Source organism: Streptopelia decaocto (assembly GCF_964273445.1).
Source record: "Streptopelia decaocto genome assembly, chromosome: 3".
NCBI classification, from domain to species: Eukaryota; Metazoa; Chordata; class Aves; order Columbiformes; family Columbidae; genus Streptopelia; species Streptopelia decaocto.
Window position 1 is genome coordinate 43,663,414 of NC_138656.1, and position 13,526 is coordinate 43,676,939.

Here is a 13,526-nt window from a genome sequence, read left to right on the forward strand (position 1 = left end):
ATTTACAGGCAGTAGTTTTGCATGTAAAACAAGAGTATCTGGAGAACTAGAATGCATTTTACCTTTGACAAGAAATGTCACTGTCCTTGGAGAAACCGTGCATGGCTGTATAGGATAGAATCAGGTCTCAGAGTGATTTCCAATGCGTATCTATGAGCAACAATTAAGGCAGGTGTGTCTGCTCGTCAGGAGGGAACTTATTTACTGTTGAGTAGCTCTAGTAATTATCAAATAACACTCACAACAGATGTGCAGATATTTCCTTCAAAATATCAGTCTTTGGTCCACATCCTGCGCATATAGAAGAATGATAGTTCAAAAGCAGGAGACAGCTTCACATGTATGCTCCAATAATTGTTGCTTTCATTCCCAGCTGTTTTAGAGCTTTTATTTCAAGAAATGATACTTAATTCTGTCTCTCATATGTAGAACAGTAGATTTGGAGGCTGAAATAAATACCTTGAAAGTTTGACTCATTGTACAGAGCGTATGATCTTCTGACAGTTGGGGTTTTGTTTCCTGTATTTCAGTGTTATTTCCCGGGGTAGATACTGGTAGTTTATAATAAATTTTCTGTTTATGCATAATTACTTTAAATGCTATAATCTGGGGCTTCAAGTTCAGACACAGGATTTTTGTTCACAGTGTATAGGTATAAAAATACTTTCATCTTTGTTTCTACAAGGATCAGTTGTGTTAAAAATTTACATGCATTTACAAGACTGTAAATATCATTTTAGCAAAAAAATTACTAGTTTTATGAAAAATCTGCATGTATCTTTTTATTAGTGCCTGTTTTTCTGTTACTGAGATAATAAGCTGATTTCTACTGTTTGAAAGAGTAGTTTCTGCTTAGCTCTGTCTGCTGGATTTTAGGAATACTAAGCAATGAGGACTTTCTCTTTAGGTTGCTTATTAACACTGGTTCCTTGCTGGGATCAAGTTCTGAAGTGAGATTACACAGATTGGACATGACTGCAATGAAGTGTCTTGGGAATTATACCTTTCAAAAGAAAATGAGTTTCAAGTGTGCAAGGGTGCTTGCAAAGCAGTCCCAGTGCCTTGGAAAAATATCAGCTGAAGTGGAGATCTTTATTCAAGCTCTTAACTTGATTTTTTTCTTTTCCCCCTCTCTGATAGTTTACCCACAAATAATCCTCAGTCCATCAGCCCTTTATATATTAAATGAAAACCAATGAAGTGAAAGTAGGCATACACTGAGAATATTAACAATGAATTTATTTTTTGCTGCAAACTGTCTTGTATTAATTTATTTCAGCATGGAAATAAATTATTTGGAATGTTGAAGGTGCTTACAAAGGAATGTTACAGAGAGATTAGGAAATGAAAGAGGAAAATTCTGCTCAATAAGTGCATTCCATTACTTGAGGTAGATTCTCCTACTTATAGTCTTGATAGCAGTATATGCAAAAGCAATCATGGAATAATCATGCACAAATTGAGAAATCATAATTATTTGCATGGCACCAGGCTGATATTTGGATAGAAAGAAGAAATTGCTATTTAATACATGAATTATGTAAATTACAAAGCAGTCTTAGAACAAAAATGCTGGTTAGTCTATTCAGATCTGAATAAGTATCCTTGTGTCATTTGTTTCTATGCTATATCTTTCCCTTCAGAATTATTGATTTGTTCTCCTGTTGTTGTCAATATTACCTAGTACTGCAGTGCAGTAACTAGAATTGTACACATTTGAACAGGAGAATAATGATGTTCATTCTAATTTGCTTTCACTGGTGATGTCACAGTAATGCACAAGGACACTGTATTTTATTTATATGTGTGTGTATATATATATATATATCAGTCAAATCCAATCAAGGCGTTCCAGTACTTCCAAATCCATTTTAAACTGTAGATTCTGCTAGAATCTTACCGCATTGAAACTTATGTGCCTGCCTTATTTCACCTAGACTTATATGTTAAGAAAAAACTGCTTAAGAGAACTGCTTAAGAAACTGTTTCTGGAAAGTTTGGAAAGCAAACAAAACTTTAAGAAAAATTTCCAGGGATGAGCAAGAAACAGAAGCTCAGGTACAACCAATGTGAGAGATGTAGCAGCAGTAGTTTCCACCTGTTGGTCTGAACAGGTAACAGACTTTTTTCCTGCTGTTATAGGTAATTTTGGAAATTGAAATATTCTACTAACTATGACTGAAACTGCCTGTGGGCTGTTATTAAGTAGTGCTGCATTTCTTTTGAGTTTGTTTTATTCTCTTGAGCTTTGCAAACTCTTTCGTACAAATAAAATAGGTGTAATGACTTCCTGTATTTTCCAGTACTGATGCTTGTTGCTCCTAAATGATTGTGATCTTACTAGACAATTATGTTTCTAGGGCTTTTTTTTAGAGTAACAGATAACCAGCAGAGTATACAATGGTCGGAAAAATATTTTTAGGAAGTAAAAGGGTTTACTGCGTGAAAAGTTCAAGTCTTCTCCTGAGGGTGTTTGCCATAAGCTGGTGGGATAGTTCATACGGCCTTCAGATTATTTAATTATGATTTTCTTTTTAATTAAGCCTTCTGAGCTAGAAAGAAGTCAGGTCCAGAATCTCTGGCAGGATACTGCCAGACTAACAACACTTGAGACGGGTTAAAGCAGAAAAACCCGAAACTGAACTTTTGGTTGTAAAAGTAGAATTTGATGTGCCAAAGCTTTAAGTTACCAGCCCTGTTACTAGCCTAAGAAGTCTGTCAGTACCTAAAAACTCTAGATCAGGGGTGTCCATCTCATTTTCACCGGGGGGCCACATCCGCCTCGCCGTTGCCTTCAAAGGCCCGAATGTAACTACTCCTACATTTATACAGTCCTAAAATTACATTCTGCTCTTTGAAGGCAACGGTGAGGCGGATGTGGCCCCCTGGTGAAAATGAGTTGGACACCCCTGATCTAGGTTGTGATGTTTTTTAGTAGTAACTGACAGACCTAGCACTAAGAAAATATGATTATATTAATTGGAGGCCACATCACTTGCGACAGTTAATCTTCTGTACCCAACGAAAATTAAACAGTAGAATATGCTTAAATTTCTTTACTGTGAGAATTACTATACTACTTATGATGTTGTTAGATTCAGGGAATGAGACATATGGACTGTGATTTAGCCTGGTGGAGACTCTTGGCAAAACTGAATTACGTCAGAACTCTGGCTAGCACCAGAGATTTTAACCTGGGCTGTTACATTTCAAGTGCAAGTCCTAATAGAAGATTAATGTCACAGTAAGACCCTTTGGCTCTGCCCCTCACTGTGAACTCTGTGCCTTTGGAAGGGTGGCAGCCCCAGCAGACAACAGAGCTTGGGCATAAGGTATGGGCTGCCCTCTTCTTCATCTTCAGTATGTTGTGCACCATGTGCTTTGTCTCTTCTCTAAATAATGAAAATGTCATGGCTTTCTTCTGCAGAAAAGAGACTTTTAAATTATTTTTTTTAAAAGGTAAATTGTTTTCTGACAGTTTTTATGAATTATTTTGAGCTTTATTCTTCCCAATATGGTTTTCAAAGAAAAGGATGAGTGAACTTGCCCTTAACTAATATATACAATTTACATTTTAACACCTTTCCTTAAATTAATTGTACTTAAGAGAGTAAGGCTTAGTCTGAAGTCTGAAAGAATCACCTGCCCTGTGAATCTGGCTGCTGGAGGGATAAATAAGGAATCTCTGAACATGCTTTCTAGTACAATCAGTTATATCTCCTGTTCTTTCTTCCCTTTTTTTAAGCCTGTTGTGGTTCCAAAGGTGCTATTTCTGACTTAAAGGGTATGTTAGTGCATGCAATTGTTGTGTTTAGCTTTTTTGTTGAGTCAAACAATTTTTATATATTTGTTAAAGGTAGATTTGTAGGTCATTAAATGGCATACCTATGAAGCCAAACTTTCTATTTATTTTAGATTCAATGGATTGAATAATGTAAAATACATTTACTTACTACTTCCTCATGACTGATTCCTGTATCTTCTCCTGTGTGGTCTTTTTCCTAATCTTGTCTCTTCAGTATCTGAAAGACTACTTCAAAACCAGGATTCATTCTGAACTCAGTCCTTTCAGAGCTCAAAGACTTAGGTCTCCATTTGATACTGATCCCCACTTCATTTGTCCTTCCGCTTCTTCAGTTGAAGCATAATATAACCTTTACATCCTGGCAATGGTTTTCCAACTGTTCTTGATTGTACAGTCTTATGGTGAATTTTGAAGGCTTTTCTCTTTAATGTCACAAAGATCTTTCCTATTTATCTGTTTTTCCCTGTGATTATTCCTTCTTGCCAATAGTTTCTCAAGCCTTTTTTCCCCTTAATTGTTGTCTTTTGATCTAGCTATTTTCCCATTCTCTGGGATTTGGAAATGAGACTGCCTCTGCTTGTGTCCTAGTTTCCATGAGCAGAGACTGCAGAGGTTGTTACTGCCTTACTTCTCATACAAGTAAGCCAAACAACTTGGTTGGTTTGGGGTTTTTTCTCCTTTCAAGCTTCTTTCATACAACACCCTGTATGTCTTTTTCATGCAACAATGCAGGTGTAGAGGGTCTTAAGAGGCTTCTAAATTGTGTGTCAACTCATCAATGCAAAGACTGTTTAAAACTGAACAGTAGCACAGATCAGAAGAACAATAAGTGTATCTTAATCGAGGAGGGGTAGTCAGCTTCAGCTCTCCGAAGGGACTGCAAGGAAGTTGTCACTCACCTTAAACCAGGAGTGAGAAAGTGGGCAGCAGCCTGATCTGAGGTTGCTGTACACAATTGCATACATGTGTTGTGCTATGAAATTATTTTAAGGTGAAGCTGATCTACTGTTTTTCAAATGGCTTCTCTTTCTTTTTTGATGCAATGTGACTACTGTTAATAATATGGAGATGTCAGAACTTGCAATTTTTGTCTTTCTGACCAAAGTTCTCTTAGCCCATTGGAATCTTATCTGGTGTCTTGGACTTGCACTGTGGGTGGTATAGGAGGCACTTCAAAGTGTCAGAGAAGGGGAAATGTATGTATGTCTTATTTAACTACAGGATGAGTCTAAGAAAAAATAAGCTACTCAATTCTGCTTTTCAGTTAAGTCTCTAAAATTATGTTAAACTAATCTATATTTTATTATGTGGATTTCATAGGTTGCATGATGGGTCCTCAGGTGTGACACTTCATAGGAACCGCTGTAGTTTAAGAACAGATGTGCACTGTAGTAGAAGTGATTACTTTCAAACACAATGTTTGAGTAAAAAGAATGTACTTGTTGTACTCCTAGGTATAAATAAAGAGTCCGTATTGAGCAAGATTAAGTGTTTTGAATTGAAATGGTGATACTAAGGGATAACTTATCAGTGTAATGCAACTGGTGAACACCAATGATTATTTCTCTATGCCTACCCCCGTAGTGGTTCAGATCTGTGACAGGCTGAATTAAAGTTAAATTGTAACCAGTTATACTAGTTTTGTTATTATCCTGGTAAATTGTTCATGATACATTAAATCTGTAGATAGTTGGGCTCCAAATACCGAAATCATGCTTACTAGTTGGTAGTGGTATGATACCACTAAAAAGAAGGCTTTTGTGCAGTTATCAGGATGGCAAACTGCTGGTCATAATATATGAAAGCTTCTAGCTTTTCTGTGGAGATGAACATTTACCTTTTTTAATGAGGTAAATGTAATGTAGGACCTTCACAGCCTTTTATAGAACCTTTATATGGAATCTTAAACTAATATTGAACGGTTTGGTTAATGTAGTTTGAAAAATTTAATGGACTGCTTGATAATTGTTTGAGAATATAATGCTCCTTGCAGTAACATTTCAATATTGCAGATTTTTATAGTGGACTCTTAAATTTTAATATGCACTCATAACCTACTGGCTGTATCATAGAGTCATGCTCTATGTAATTGTAGAATCATTTTTATTAACCAAATTTTTAATAAGGTAATATGACTCTTGAAACGAAATATATTAGTAAGAGTCTGTGCTTTGTTGAAGGATTGATTTAATTAATACCAAACTATAGCGAAGGACAGGAAGTGCGACCATTTCTGATGTGTGGCTAAGACTTGGTCACACTTTCGTGATAAATAATGAGTCTGTTTTTCAAAGTGTTATCTTGAACATAATTGGAAAATGTGCTTGATATCCTGGACTTATTTAACATAAATTTAAATATCTTTTAAAGACCATGAGATATAGAAATGTCTTTACATATTATTTAAAGTGAATAAAAAAAAAAAAAGTGAATTGAAAACGATCAGTTAATACCAGTGTCAATGTATAGTCTTCATCCAGTGGAATAAGTAACAATATTATAAATTGGTATTAGATAATGGGCAAATTAATTATTTAAAAGGAAATTGCATTTCAGTTTGTGGGTTTGATCCACGGTGGGGGGTGAGGATCCTTATTGGATTGCAGGCATGAAGTAATTTATTTTCTTTGTTTCTGATACGGGAGGTAGCTACAATTATGACTTTACATATCTCAATATTCTGCAGTAGCTGATTTTTAGGCAGTGCTTGTGAAGCAGTGAAGCATAGTTTTTCATATAAATGTTGAACTGATTGGTTTGGCACTTTTAAATTAAAATTTAAAAGTGTGTGACAAAGGAAGCCATATAAAGTAGTTCCATTTTAAGCATGGAAATTTGGGGGGGACAGTTACAGCGTTCACATTGGGTCTCTGTTTTGAATTTTAAATTAACGTTGTTAGATTTCTGTAGTGACTTGAAATAGGGTTGTTTTGTAAGCCTTTTTTTGCAGGAATGCTGTCCTGAATAATTTTTTCATTCGTCAGAGGAATACCTTGTTGTGATAAAAACAAACACAACATTTTACAAAGTTCGAAATTCTTCTTTTATGTGGGAAACCTTGTTGTTTTTGGATTTTATATCATGCTTTAGTTATTCAGTTAGCAACTGAGTCAAACTAAACCATAGTAACAATCCCTTTTGCCTTCAAAAACCATGGCTATTTTTACAGCAATTAAATTACTTTTTGGGGGGATATCTAATAAGAGATGCATTAACAATTATGTGCTATAACTTTCTCAATTACCAAGATGAACTGTGAAGTAGATATCTTAATAATGAAAGTTGGGAAGGGAGTGATTTGTTCCTAACACTTAAGGTCTATAGGAATGAAGGAGGGAGTGAAACAATACTAAGAAGCTAGCAGAGGGATGATTGAAACTGTAGCCTACGTAATTGTTCAACTTCCTAGTCAAAAAATGACAAAGTGTGTGTATATGGCCACATGAAAAATTATGCTGTGCACTGAACTAATATTAACCTTGGTATGTCATCTGTGCATTCTTTGTTCTGTTAGTTTTGTATATAAAGCTTTATGAAAGTCTTTAATTGAATAATCAATCTTAGGTTATGTTTTTCCTTTAAGAACTTTCTGCGTTGACATAATGTGGACCTGCTCTGGAAATGAATTGAGATTGCATGGCTGGAGGCTACTGTCTCCTGCACCTTGCTCTTATTTGTTGCAGGCAGTGAATGTGACAGGGAACTTTAGGAAGAGTAGAATGGTCTTGGGATATAAGTAGTTGAATATTGCGCTGGAGAAATGTATCCTCTTTATGGTTCGGCAATAGAAATGTTTGCACGATTTTATGCAATTTGCTAAACTTGGCCTTTATATGGTGTTCATCATTCTAGGAATCCGACATGTGTTTTGTGATTTTTTTCAGAACTGTGAAAGAATTTTTTTTAAATAGATATATGCACTGATGTAGTTTGAAGTGGTGGTTTGAATAACATTGGCATTTTCAGGGCAGGAGGAAAGCTATAGATATATCAAATTGACCTTCTGAAATGAATTGATAGTTTTGTAACAATGGTTTCTGTGTAGCTCAGTTTCTTGTCTGTGGAAGGAGACTATTGGGGTGGTCTTACCTCTACAGGTAGGCTAAAACCAGAAATTCATTACTGTGAAATTCTCTGTTGCTTCCAACATGTCCAGCTATGATTTGTCAGCGGAGTTTACACATGCCAGATTTTACTGGTGCATTTAATACTGATATTGCTGATTAGAGAATAACCTTGAAAAAGCAGGAATTCAGAGATCTGTTTTGGAGCATTCTAGTCATTCCTCTTCAGCTCATCTTCATCATGGTGTCTTCTACTCTTCTTTGGCTACTAATCTCCACTCTCAATGCTTTATCCTCTATATTGGGGGTGTCAGACTCATTTTCACTGGGGGCTGCATAAGCCTTGCAGTTGCCTTCACAGGGCAGAATGCAATTTTAGGACTGTATAAATGTAGGAGTAGCTGTGTAAATAAGTCTGACGCTCCTGCTCTATATTTTATAGTTCGTTCTTTACCTTCTTCATACGTTTGAGTGCCAGCAGGGACTGCGATTTAATGCTACAGGACATAAACAGTTTGCCTATTTAGTACCACACAATTCAGCAGCCTGAAGCATTTGGCTGGATCAGACTTGGTGTCTAGAACTTAACTGCTACAGTTGCACAGGCATCTACTCTTGAACAACCTAGAATAACACAGTTAACCTTTTTATAATATCTGTTTTATTTAATCTGCTTATCAGAACACCGACAATGAAAATATTCTTTTGGGGTTTGGTTTAGAAGCTTTGGGGCACAGTAATTTAATGTATGAGAATCTATACAATTTATTTGAACTGCACATTGGTGTTGTCATTTGTGCCAAAACATTTTCAGGATTAAGAGAGTGCGTTACACACACTCTTATTACACTTTTTCCAGGTGATTTTAATTTAGTCGTAAATGGTGAATGTTGAGTTTTCAACAGAGCAAAACTTGATCAAGATTCAGCTCAGGGGATAAAGGAGAATTGTAGTTGAGACAGAGAAGCAAAGTTTCAGTATTTTTTACTTAGTGGATTGCATTAGAATAATTTAGGGTGTTTTTGTTATAGATGTTAATTTAGTATGCACTCCCTATCATACAGATAATGGAGGCAGTATGTCAGAATACAAAATATCTGCAATGATAATCAATACTGGCTTAAAATGGGTGTGAAGCTTCTGTTAACTGATATCTGAAACAGTAACCCTTAATTCACATCCAGCCTGAGTCTACAGAAAATATCCCACAGACAAACTGATCATTTGGAGAACACTGTTGCTACTTTTACCAGACTTTACGCTTTCTGGGAATGCTGTCAGTATTTCACCATGCTGTAAGCTTCAAGGAGAAGATGTAAGCCAGACTGGTTCTCCTTTGCCCCATCCTTCTGCCTCTGCATTTCTCTTCCAGGCATAGAGAGCCCCAGGAAGAGAAACATTAGAAAGTACAGATAGAAAACAAATAGAAAAATAGTTGGATGCCACGTAATCATTTGCATCACAGTGTATGTGCTCTGTCATTGCATGGGGACAAGGCAGGATTCTAAAGGAAAGTTCTTAATACCACTAAGAAGCGTTTAGTTTGCTGCAAAGCAGTAAACGTGTTTTGTAATTTTGGATATGCAAATTTTTACATTAAGAAATTATTTGTATTTATGAAATTTAAACAAACTAAAGCTGTTATAGAAGAACTTGATGTTTGCTGACTTCTGAATATGCTTTGCTTCTGTTAGTTTTTATAATGTAGAATTCAAGCTGCACATTAATTTATAAAAGCTTAATATTTTTGCCTTTTGTAGAGCAAGGAGAGAGTTCAAAAACCTTCGAGCATATGAGAGCAAATCCTTTGTTTTGAAATGTTTCCTACCTGGTTGCCATGATAGTTCTGAAGCACTTGGAGAGCTGTACAATGCTATATGAACCCCTTCAGGCACTTAGAAAAAAAATATACACACACTTCTGACTGCAGAATGCAAGATTTATTTTTCTGTTCCCTCCAGTGAAACTGACCAGCATTTTTATTTGTCCCACAGGGGTTGTTCAGAACTTTGTCGTATCCCCATGGTGGAATACAAACTAGACAGTGAAGGCACCCCATGTGAGTATAAAACCCCTTTCAGAAGAAATACCACTTGGCATCGGGTGCCGACTCCCGCTGGGCAGCCCCTCTCTCGTGCCTCTCCAATCCTAGGAACACCTGACAGACTGCCCTGCCAGCCACTGCTCCCGCAGGCTCAGCCAGCCATTCCTCGCAGCACCTCCTTCGACAGAAAGCTGCCAGACGGCGCAAGGTGAGAGCCCATCCTCTTCGTCATTGAATCATAGTGTCGTTTTGGCTGGAAGAGACCAACAAGACCACTGAGTCCAACTCTTAACCTAATATTGGCGCTGAACCATGTCCCTAAGAATCTAATCTATGTATCTTTACAACACCTCCAGGGATGGTGACTCAACCACTTCCCTGGGCAGCCTGTTCCAATGGCTGACAACCCTTTCAGTGAATAAATATTTCCTAATATCCAATCTAAATGTGCCCTGGTGCAACCTGAGGCCATTTTCTCTTGTCTTTGTTACTTGGGAAAAGATACTGAACACCCTCCATGCTACAGCCTCCTTTCAGGGAGTTGTAGACAGTGATAAGGTCTCCCCTCAGCCTCCTTTTCTCCAGGCTTAACAGCCCCAGTTCCCTCAACCGCTCTTCATCAGACTTGTGCTCCAGACACCTCACCAGCTTTGTTATCCTCTGAACTAGCTCCAGCACCTCTGTGTCTTGCTTGTAGTGAGGGGCAATGCCTGCCATTTTCCTAATGTGCCTTGCCCTAGATATCTCTGCTTTCTAGAACTTCAGTAAACCTTATTTTTAAGCCTTATTTTGTTGAGCTTTGACAGTAATTTAAATTCTGAGGTGGTATTAAAGAGCCATCACTGAACCCAGTTCCCTCTACTTGAGGGAACAACTTCTGTTGTTTGTGATGGAAGTGGACTGGGCTGAGGACAGCTGACCTGAGTGGGAAACTGCCTTGTCACTTTTTGATCTACATAATCTCCTGTCTCCCACCTTTTGGGAGCCTATTTAAACAAATAATGAGCATAAATAAGATGAAGTCATTCCTTTAAAAATTAATTGTTTAATCTAATTACTTAGCTATTGGCATAGTTTCAAAGGATTCTGTGACTCATTACCAGTCCTTATACTTTGCTTTGCTTTTAATTAAACAAAGCAGAGCTTGTGATTTGAATATGTAATACCTCTTAGATGGTGTGATGGTATCCTTAAATGTTAGCTCTGTTCTAATTTAATAATAATTCTTCATAAGACAAAAATTTATTTGTAAAGTTACTGATTGAACACACATTTTTCACAATGAGAACAATCAAACATTGGAATAATCTCCTTAGAGGAGTGGTGAATTCCCCAACAGTGGACACTTCTAAGATTCGACTGGACAGGGTGCTGGAACGTCTTGTCTAGACTGTGCTTTTGCCAAGACTGGTTGGACCAGATGATCCTGGTGGTCCCTTCCAACCTGAAATTCTATGATTCTGTGATTAAAAACTTGTAAATACATTTGACCTTTGAATTGTTTAGGAAAACCATATGTCTTGAACTGAACTCTCTGTCCTTTATTGTTTGCAATTATTTCTGCTTATATCCTTTTTCCATGGGGTGAAGTAGTTCTAATTTCCAAGGAAAATGCATGTTGAATATATCTAATTGATATGAAAATCTAAAGTACTAGTCTTAAACTTTAAAAAATTCTGGATGAAATAATGAAATACTGCTATTGCTATACTATCTAATTTAGTAGGAAAGAATTAGTGACTTTTACGTTGTTTAAAACATATACAGGTAATAGTACATATTTGCAAATACGTCTGGGGAAGCCTGACTCCCAGTTTTGACCATTTGATCATTTGCATTCTTCTTGTCCTCAACTCACCTCCTCACCCCCTGAAAAAAGGAGAGGTGCGTTTCTGTAAGCGTGCATGTATATTCCATTATTGGGCTTAAACTTTTCCTAATGTCTTGTTAGTGAAATTCTCAGTAACGTCTAGCGTAAGGAGACAATATATCAAATGTCTAGAAATACTTGGGGATTTATGGAGCTTTATTAAGCATGCTGTATGTCTATACAGAGACAAAATGAAAGCCTTCTGACATACTACTCATTTCCAAAAAACTTCACAAACATCTGTTGCGCTCCTCTTAACACTCAGTGAAGCATGTGAAAAGATGTTAAGACAAAGGCTATCTCTTGCCGTGAAGAAATTCCTGTATCACTTAAACAAAACAAGTGCAATGTAGAAGTGCTATTCTTGGGAAGACATGGTACAGATTGTAAATAATGAAAAGAGAGGAAAATGATGAACTGTGATGTGTGGGTCTTGAAACATGAAAAGAAAGGTACCCTAATTGGCAAGGTCTTTCCACATGGGAAGAGGCATAGTTGATGACTTGACAGAGGGATGGGCTTAAAACAAGAGGGTTTGAAGCAAGGTTGATTAGTACTTATAGGTAGTCTTGGAAGGGTGAAAATGTATACTCAGGCTAGGAAAATGATGAAGAGATTTTAAAGGGTCAGAGACCCAATATCAGTTTAGACAAATTGAAGAGTGCAGGCAAGGAAAAGCAGGTTGATAAAACCGGGAAGATAAAGCAACTGATCTGAAAAATGAGCTAGCATTGAAGTCAGTGATAAAATGGTTGTTTTTTAAGATAAAAAGAGGAAGAAGCAACAAAAATGTGTGCTAGATGTAGCAAAAGATTTAAGCAGCAGCAGCAGTTCAACTGCTGTGACATGCAACAGTTAAGTGCCAACTCCCTGGAGTGAAATTAAAAACTGGGAGCTGAACACCTATGCTCCTAGTGCAGTTCCTGAAGAGTGTTAAGTGCTTTGAGAAGGCGATCCAAATGTTTTTGTGTTGATCAAGGGGTTTCCTCTAATTAGTCACTAAGGAATACAAGGATATACTTGACCCTACTCCTGTTTTTGCAAAATTTCTAATTCTGTGACAGCTGCTCATAGCGAGTGCCTAGGACCAAAGCTTCAGTCAGACTCACTTGGTTTTTCACACCAAGAAGTCTCTGTGTGCTTGTAAGCGAGTGCGTCCTTTCACCTGGAGTCTAGAATTCATTCCTGAGAGCAGGCAGCTGCAGCCCTTCTGTACAGGACCTGTGTGAGGCATTCACTGGCTGCATTGCTGTGGTTCTCCTTTTGTGACTGCCTTTGTTTATCAGGCTAATGGCTAAACACTTATCAAGCAAATGGGAGGCTTGGGATTTACACATTCCTCAGCCTGGGATAGTACAAACCAATGTCCTGGTTTTGAGGACAATGTCTGTTTCCAGTCTGGAGACCGGAAACATATAGGATCATAACTTACCCATCTCTTAATGCTGGTTCACTTAAGCTGTGCAAGGCATACAACGTTCTTGGTGGCAAGAAGCAAGAACATGCAACTGCTTTCAACTGTAGCCTACAGACTAATGTACTTGAGAGGCTCAGTCCTGTCAATACTTACCAGAGGAGATACATGCTGAAAAATTAGGGACTACACTATCTACTTATTGTATGCATGTTTGGCTGTTAGACAAAATATAATAGCTAAGGTCTTAATTTTCAAGCTGAACACTAAAGTTGCTTGTCGTATGTCATGTCCTTGGGAGAGTGTTGCACTTAAATCCGAAACTACCT

The 13,526-nt window shown here is 37.3% G+C and overlaps 1 protein-coding gene across 3 annotated transcripts in view; it reads left to right on the forward strand.

Annotated features, from left to right (window-relative positions):
• Positions 1 to 13,526, forward strand: part of SIPA1L2 (signal induced proliferation associated 1 like 2) — a 139,005-nt gene that overhangs the window by 92,782 nt on the left and 32,697 nt on the right. For all 3 annotated transcript variants that reach the window (XM_082049602.1, XM_082049604.1, XM_082049603.1), the window contains one exon: positions 9,864 to 10,121. In XM_082049602.1, the coding sequence (XP_081905728.1) occupies positions 9,864 to 10,121 (258 nt within the window). The remainder of the gene's footprint in view (positions 1 to 9,863; positions 10,122 to 13,526) is intronic.